General features: G+C 35.2%; 1 protein-coding gene across 1 annotated transcript in view; it reads left to right on the forward strand.

The window, feature by feature from the left end:
- The window catches only part of LOC123550053 (uncharacterized), a 69,513-nt gene extending 62,615 nt beyond the window's left edge, over window positions 1-6,898 (forward strand). Inside the window, exons 4-5 of the mRNA XM_053546306.1 lie at window positions 632-833; window positions 5,889-6,898. Coding sequence (XP_053402281.1) covers window positions 632-833; window positions 5,889-6,136 — 450 coding nt within the window. The 3' untranslated portion in view covers window positions 6,137-6,898. The remainder of the gene's footprint in view (window positions 1-631; window positions 834-5,888) is intronic.
- Window positions 6,899-8,781: the final 1,883 nt, after the last annotated feature.

Raw genomic sequence — 8,781 nt, forward strand, 5'->3', positions numbered from 1 at the left:
AGAACTGTGTCAGGTCATGCATATTAAAGAAGTCCTGCAACATACAATACAGAAGGAACAATACGGATTTTTTTGTATGTCCATATTTACTTGTGAAACACAAGCCGTCGTTTACACAGAATCTATTTAGGTATACAATAAATGTAATTGTTATGTAAATTTGAGATCTCATATCATATTTGTACATAATGTCTAGAATCATTATTTCTTTTTAGTTAATAACCAAATAAACAATATGCATATTTCAGAAAAAACATTAAATTTTGTTTTAGTTTAATGTATGATGTCAGTGTTAATCACTCATATTAGATGCGAAGTAATTTCCATGAAAAGTATTAAGTTTGCATAAGTTTGATAAATATGCGTTAACAACTTTTTGCAATCGTATTCAAGTGCTATGCCTTTTTCACTTTAAGATCTACGTGTATCCAAGTACCCCGTTAATGCAGTTCTGTTTATTTAAAAGTTATACATTAAATGCAAATACTATAATATCATTGAAGAATATTATAATACATCTACATCTACATCTACATCGTACATAGACGCAGTCACACTTGACTATTACGAGATTGGTGATAATATATAGACATCTTAAGAACTTGAGCCATAGAATATGTTTCCATTTCAGGTGAACAAACCAGAAGTTTATCTTATAAAACACTCTTCCGTGTCCAATATCGATATCGTGGTGAATTTAAAGAAACTACACATCGTTGCTAAGGAAACGACAGGTTTTAATTCAGCCCATCCTGACGTGCCTATTATCATTGTACGCTATAAAGCGTTTCGGAAAGATGCCGATATAATCGGCTGCATGGAGTCTTGTAAACGTAAGTAAGATTGAAATAATAGATCTACTACCCATTTCATGTCATTATGTCTCACTATGTTTTTTAGACGATTATTGTTGCATTCACTGTATGTCATGTTTTCAGATTACCTGAGCCAAAGGCTTAATGTGAGCTTTTGTGACAACTTGATGTCCATCGTCCGTCGTCAGCCGTCCGTCTGTCAACAATTTCTGGTGGCTGCACGATAGTGGTTTCATTTATAATTTGATGTTAACCAACCCCACAACTTTTATCACCATAAGATCTTGGTTCCTTTCTTCAACCAGCCATAAGTTCTAGAGATACGGCCTCTGAAAGTGTACGAAATTGGCTATTTTGGTCTTGTCTACACAATAGCAGTTTCATTTTTAGTTGGATTTTAAGCAAACTTTCACACAAGTTGTATTACCATAAAATATTGGTTCTTTTTTTCTTCTTTTTTTTTTTGAACAAGCCATATCCCAACATGGGTTCTAGAGTTACGGTCCCTGAAAGGGCAAACATTTGCTATTTTGGTCTTGCCTACAAGACAGTGGTTTCATTCGTAACTTGATTTTAACCACACTTGCACACAGCTTGTGTCACCATAAGATCTCGGTTCCTTTCTTGATCGAGCCATACCACACCATGTGTTCTTGAGTTACAGTCCTGAAAGAGCCAGAAATTGGCTATTTTGGTATTGTTTGTACAATAGCAGTTTATGTATGGTTGATTTTAATTAAACTTGTACACAAGTTGTATCACAATAAGACCTCGGTTCCTTTCTTTAACCAGCCCTATTCCACGATTGGTTCTACAGTTAGAGCTCCTGAAAGGGCCACAAATTGGATATGTTGGTCTTGTCTGCACAAAAGTTGTTTCATTTATAATTGAATTTCTATCAAACTTGCACAAAACTTGTATCACCATAAGATTTCGTTCACATGATTTATATAGATTTATATAGGGAAAAGTTTGAAAGTCTTCTTGTACAAACCTCATGGCGTAGGGCTTTTTGCATCCCCTCCCCCTTTACTTTTAGTAAGTTTTCGTGGCTCCCCTTTGTTTTGGCAGCCGAATCCCAAGACGGTACTTGATTGTTTTTTCCTTCTTGTATGGGTGTGTTTGTATGCTTGTGAGTTTATAACGGTATCCTACTGTTTTCTTAAGTGTTGCTTGTTCGTTTTTCTATGTTATTCAGTTGATCGTAGTTGTGCGTTTGTCTTTGGTGCATGGGTGTCTGCGCTGTTATGGTTTGCGTTGTGGTGCGACTGTTTTTAAAGAGCATCGCGTTCCCTTGTGTGTTCGTCCTTGTTCAACTTTCCCTTTCGGATTCCTCTCCTCCCACCACCAACCCCACCCCCGACCCCATTTCGTCCCTTGCCATTTCCTTCCCCTCCCTCAATATTTAGCATAAATTAATATGTACTTGTTGGATGTTTGAAGCAACCCGTCTGAAATATTTTCCATTACAGCTTCTTTTTGTTGTGGGCCTACTATGTAAATGCGTGACTCTGGGGTTGTGTTTATGGTGCTCTGTGCTTACGAGAAATCTACCCTTACCAATTATCTTTTATATTTGGTATGTAGCATTGTGTCGCAGGCCATTACAAAAATCGTTCAAATTATCATTCAGGGATTAAATTTGGCCCCGCCCTTGGGGCACATGTTTTAAATCTATTTGTTTAGGGAAAACCCTTTCAAACAAAATTCTTAGATACATAGATAGATAGATTTATTTCGGTAAAAGTGTACATAAAACAAAGCATTCTCAATAAGATGATTGTGTTAGAACAAGTAACAACAAGAGGGTCATGATGACCCTGGATGGCTCACCTGAGTAATATGAGCTACATGTTTCAAATGTCAAATTGATGATAAAATATTAAGAAAATCAGTAGGTCACATCCATGGTCAATGAATTACAGTTGTACAATTTGTGTGCAAAATTTGTATGTCATCAAAATTTCAAGATAAACATTCTGATCACGTTTCATTAAGATATGGTCATAAATGTGGCCTCTAAAGTGTTAACTAGCTTTTACTTTGATTTGACCCGGTGACCTAGATTTTGACCCTACATGATCCAGATTCGAACTTGACCTAAAGATCACAAGATTAACATTCTGACCTAGTTTCATGAAGATACAGTCATAAATGTGGCCTCTAGAGTGTTAACAAGCTTTTCCTTTGTTTTGCTCTACTGACCTAGTTTTTGACCCCACCTGACCCAGATTTAAACTTGACTTAAAGATTATCAAGATGAACATTTTGATTAAGTTTCATTAAGATATGGTTATAGTTGTGGCCTCTAGAGTGTAAACTAGCTTTTCCTTTGATTTGACCTGGTGACCTAGTTTCTGACTCTACCTAACCAAAATTCAAACTAGTCCTTAAAATCATCAAGATTAACATTCTGACCAAGTTTCATGAAGGTATAGCAATAAATGTGGCCTCTGCAGTGTTAACAAGCTTTCCCTTTGATTTGACCTGGTGACCTAGTTTTTGATCCCAGATAACCTGATATCAAATTCCTTCAAGATTGTATTAAGAGTAACATTCTGACCAAGTTTCATTAAGATTGAACCAAAATTGTGACATCTAGAGTGTTAACAAGCTTTTCCTTTGATTTGACCTAGTGACCTAGTTTTTGACCTAAGATAACCCAATATAAAACTCATCCAAGACTTTATTGAGGGTAACACTCTGACCAAGTTTAATTAAGATTGGGCCAAAATTGTGACTCTAGAGTGTTAACAACCTTTTTCTTTAATTTGACCTGGTGACCTAGTTTTTGACCCCAGATGACCCAATAATCCAAGATTTTATTGAGGTTAACATTATGACTAAGTTTCATTAAGATTGGGCCAAAATTGTGACCTCTAGAGTGTTTACAAGCTTTTCCTTTGATTTGACCTGGTGACCTAGTTTTTGACCCCAGATGACCCAATATCCGATTGTCCAAGACTTTATTGGGGGTAACATTCTGACAAAGTTTCATTAAGATTAAGTCAAAATTATGACCTCTAGAGTGTTAACAGTCAAATTGTTGACGACGGACGGACGACGGACGACTGACGACGGGCGACGACGGACGACGGACACAGGACGATCACAAAAGCTCACCTTGAGCACTTCGTGCTCAGGTGTGCTAAAAGCACAATGACATACAAATTGAACCTTGTAGTGCACACCAATACCAGGGATAACACAACAAAGGGAAAGTAACTTTCCTTTTATTTCCATAGTGGTCCATAATATCTTGTCTTAAACTGTAAGGCCAGTAGAATTGTCCAGTGGTCAACTATTAGGTCTGTTCAAATAATGACCCTGGGGTCAATACTGACTGCGCCTAGGCCAACAGTTTTTACATTGGCTTATATAGGGAAAACCTTTTTAAAAAAACTCTTTTCTGAAACCATAAGGCCAAGAGCATAGATTTTTGGTATGTGGCATGCTCTGGTGGTTCGCTACCAAGATTGAACACATCATGACCCTTGGGCAAATACAGGCCATGCCTGGGTTGTCCATTGTTTTACATAGACTTAATTGTTTTGAAGCAATTACAAAGACATTTTTGACTACAAGTATTATGTTTGATACAAATTCCAAAACTCATTTTGAATGTGTAATCGTGACCTACTGATCTACATTTTTGTTTTTGAATCCATAGCATAGAGATTTTTGACCACATGTATCATATTTAATACAGATTTCCATACTCATTTTGAATAGTCTTAATCATGACATACTGACCTACTTTCTTGTTCTTGAAGGTAGAGCATAGAAATTTGAGCCACGTTGTAAATTACAATTAACACCTTTACAAATACACTTATATAGTTGAATATGTGTTCATTTAATGTTGCATGGTATCTTGAGTTACTGACATATGTTTTGCAATCGACATAACTAATATAATTAAAGGAATAAGACCAATCAAACTACATATACATGCGCTACAAAGACAGCATTAAATGCTTTACCTGTGATTCGGTAATTTGTTGTTGTTGTTTTGTTTGTTAAAATACCACCCGAATAAAAGGTCCTGCCGAATCTTTTGTACGTTAGGAGCTCTAATTTGGCTTTTAAACAACTTTTCAACAGTCTTGGCGCAACGAGTTGAAATTAGTTCTTTCAACATTTTGCCTTGCGTGCTAAATTTTGGGTCGCGAAGTTGAAATTTCTGAAGACGTTATTTATTTATCAATGGTGATAGTTTTTTTCTAATGTGTATGTGACATGTATATTCGACTTTTTGTACGATCAGACTATTTATTGGGTTTTTATGTGCTCTTGGTTATGCAATAATTGGCATGTTACTTATTGGGATGCAGCACACATAAAGTATGTGAATCGACTTCTGGATGTTTAAGAGTGGAGTAATCGAGTTAGGTCTGTCTTACATTTACCTAAAACTTGTCTTTAAGATCACTGGTACTCGGGCGATATAAGGTCATTATGACTCACTTGTTAGTTATCAGTATAATGCAGTCAGCTTTTTGTAAGCTTAACTGGGTTCCATATCAGTGTTGACTTCAGTTCAATAGTTTTGAAGAGAAATCGACCATTACCTGAAAATATAAAATATGCAGTACTACATTTCTATTTTCATTTAGTTTAAAGCCCAGGACAGCAAGTACAATTTGATAGAAAAAGGATCTTACAAAATAGTGACCTCAAATCGATTCAATTCAGTTAGTTCATTTTTAAACACAGAACGCAAGTAAGCTCACTTTGACTGAGTCTGGTCTTTAGAGATAATAATACACCCCCACCCACATGCTTTATTGGACTTCTATAAAGTAACATTAAAATTAATGGTATTCATTATCTGAGAAAAAACAAAACTGTCAGATATGAAAACGACCAAATTGCAAGATTCGCGCTAATAGTTCTGACTTTAGTTCGTCAAGGCATTAGATATGTCTTTTGACATCAGAAATATATTTTTAAAGATTTTTTGCCAAGCAAAAGGTGAATACAACCCGGCCAAGCCTGTAATATAATACAAACTATATATGGTCAAACGATTGATATAAAGAGACATGTAATAATATTTCTTAATAATTTCAGCGGAGGATATTTCGCGTACAATCATCATAATTCTACACAAAGAGGAGAGGGAACAACGTTTCCACGGCCAAATTGACGAACCAACGTCGGTGATGTTTAACGAAAGCGAGTGCCCCGGTTCCGAGAAATTTAAAAAACTGCGTGGAATACTTCACATACACCCTGGAGCTGGGAAGAAAGATAATATTTTTGCGAATACAGATGCAGCTAACATCCTGAAGGGATGGATAGAGAAACCCGCTCAATAATTTTTGTGAAATGAATGGCAAATTGGCTCCGTTTTTAACAAGTGTCTTTAAGCTACTTTTCTTTATTAACTGTTGACCTTATTGTTGCATCAACCTAGAGAAGTGCACTGTATATAAGAAATTAAAATATGTGTTGCAAAATATATTGCATTCAACTGTAAAATGAAATGACATTGTACTGGCTTTAGGAACCGAATTGGTGGCTAAAAATTGGCGCTTTACCCAATTCTGGAAATATGTTCTAAGTCGATCCCACTAAAGCGATAAATTAAAAAAAAATATATAGTACACTTACTCAATAAAAGTAGCTTCGATGCTTTCATTAATATACACACCATTTGAAATCTTTTTCGATCTCAGCTGAGTTTGAGTTTGAAATTTTAATATCAATTTTCGAAATCTTCAAAGTTAAATTTCATATATAAAAATGGCCACTTGAAAATAGTAATTAACTTGAAATTCAGTTTTAAACAATTAGATAGAAATGACATATAAGTTTCATAATCAAACTCAGCTAAGACTGAAAATGTTTTGTGAACACGGGGTCTGGTTTGCTGGTTCAACATTTGCCTATATACTCATATCTCTGTTATCTTGTCTCACAAATTAGCAATTCGACTTAAGGATGATGTGCTAGAAATAAACTCCTGGCTTAAATGTGAAGGACACATTTAGGGTTCAACCTAAATGTTCTAATGTCAGACTGTGATTACACAATTATTTGTCCTATTTATCATTACACGTGCCAAATGCACAAAGTTGCGACTGGTTTGCTTGTACATTTGGCCAAATTTGACTATTCGATGGTCATATGCATGTGCTGTCTGATGGCCCGATAATTGATCATCAGTCTGATATGTTGGCCTTCCTACTCCGGCCTGATGTAATTTTGTTACATTATGTTACACAACTGAACTAGATAATAACTATTGCTGTGACGTGGTAGAGTGCCCGCTTTAGGAGGTTGTGGGTTCGATCCCTTGCCGCGTCGTACCAAAGCTGTAAAATGGTTCTAGATCTAGTAGCTTCCTCGTTCGTTAAGAGGACAGTGCTAGGATTGGTTAGCCGAGTGTCAGTATAATGTGACTGGGCGGAGTATCATGTCACATGTCTATGGCGTAATATTCCAGTGAGGCAGCACTATAAAGGCATTGTGCTCACTGCTACTAGTTGACATCGTCGTTTATATGACTAAACAAAATGTTGGAAAAACAACCTAACTATACTACTTATTACAAGATTTAGACGGAGTTCGTTAAATGTGAACAAACAAAGAGCTGACAAAACAAAATATTTCAAACAATTATCCATCATAAATTACAAATAGATTGAAGACTCCAGGCATATTTGGAATTAGGAATTGTTAATTCACAAGTTGCATTCTATGGAGAACAAATTTGATAAAAACAAGAAATATGGTATTGCAATACTGTGAAATCATCGAGATTTTTTAAATATTTCAGTCTTGTTTTCTGATCTCGAACGCGGTTGTTTTTCACTGGGATTTAAGGTGGTATCACGTTTTGAATTTCCGGTGAATGATGAAAAACCAAAGAATATTCAGTTTTTTTGCAAAAACCAATATGTTAAGATTCAACCAAATAGTTTCCTTTGTCTACCATGAAAAGAACAATTCTTATATCTTAATATTGAGGTTAGGTGACTTTATTACAAGTAATAAACTAAAACAATAGAAATTCTTACGTGACTTCTATGAGCTCAACAAAGCAATTTAAAGCAAAAATATTAATGTGGAATGTAAAGTAAGTTACTCACTACAATGACCTACCAAGATACTTACAAAAACAATGCGTCTGAAGAATGGAACGATAAAAATAATTTTGACATCTCGTGAAAACTAATGACAAATTTTGACTGGTGTATGATGCCTCATGGCCTAATTAAAATTGTTCTTTTTTTTTAACTTCAAGTTTGATTGTCTTTAAAATGGGTCTTCTATATTGTACCTTACAACTCATAAATTAGAACAATAAAAGAATATATTGTTACTCTACTGTCGTTTTGTCTATCCAAGTCACGTATCTCAGCCGTGACGTGTCATTAGTTTTCTTCCTTACTTAAGTTCAGAAATCCACGATAGTAATTCTCCGCGAATAACACAATTTGCAAAAAGAAATCTGTTACTACATAACAGTATTTCCGAATGGCGATCAGTTACCTAAATATAGATTCTATACTAGTACTATTAATTGACAACTTTCCCACATTAACCATAGGTTTAGACAAATGAATTAATATCTGGACGTTAATATAGCATAATGAAAAACGATTGCCTGAAAATATTCTTTCTTAACAGTCTAGGCATTTCATAATTAGGCACTTAGGTGGGGCATTTTTTTATAGAAATGATGATTCAGTTTGAACAAACATCGAAACTTTATATTATATTTTGGAAATAGATTATAGCATGCCATGAATTCCCGGTCCAATACTACCACTTTATCTTTTCTGCATAAGTATACTATGCAAGTCTAAACTGCATGTAGTTCTCGTGTGGCTATCAGTGTGTGAAATTATCGCATTCGCATTAACCGTTAATAAATATGCTATGGTATTTATTTTCAACTATCGGAATTCAAGAAATTACTAGAAGTATAAAAGACCCACCAACTTTTTTCTTTCAT

The sequence above is a fragment of the Mercenaria mercenaria genome, chromosome 6 (genome assembly GCF_021730395.1).
Source record: "Mercenaria mercenaria strain notata chromosome 6, MADL_Memer_1, whole genome shotgun sequence".
Lineage (NCBI taxonomy): Eukaryota > Metazoa > Mollusca > Bivalvia > Venerida > Veneridae > Mercenaria > Mercenaria mercenaria.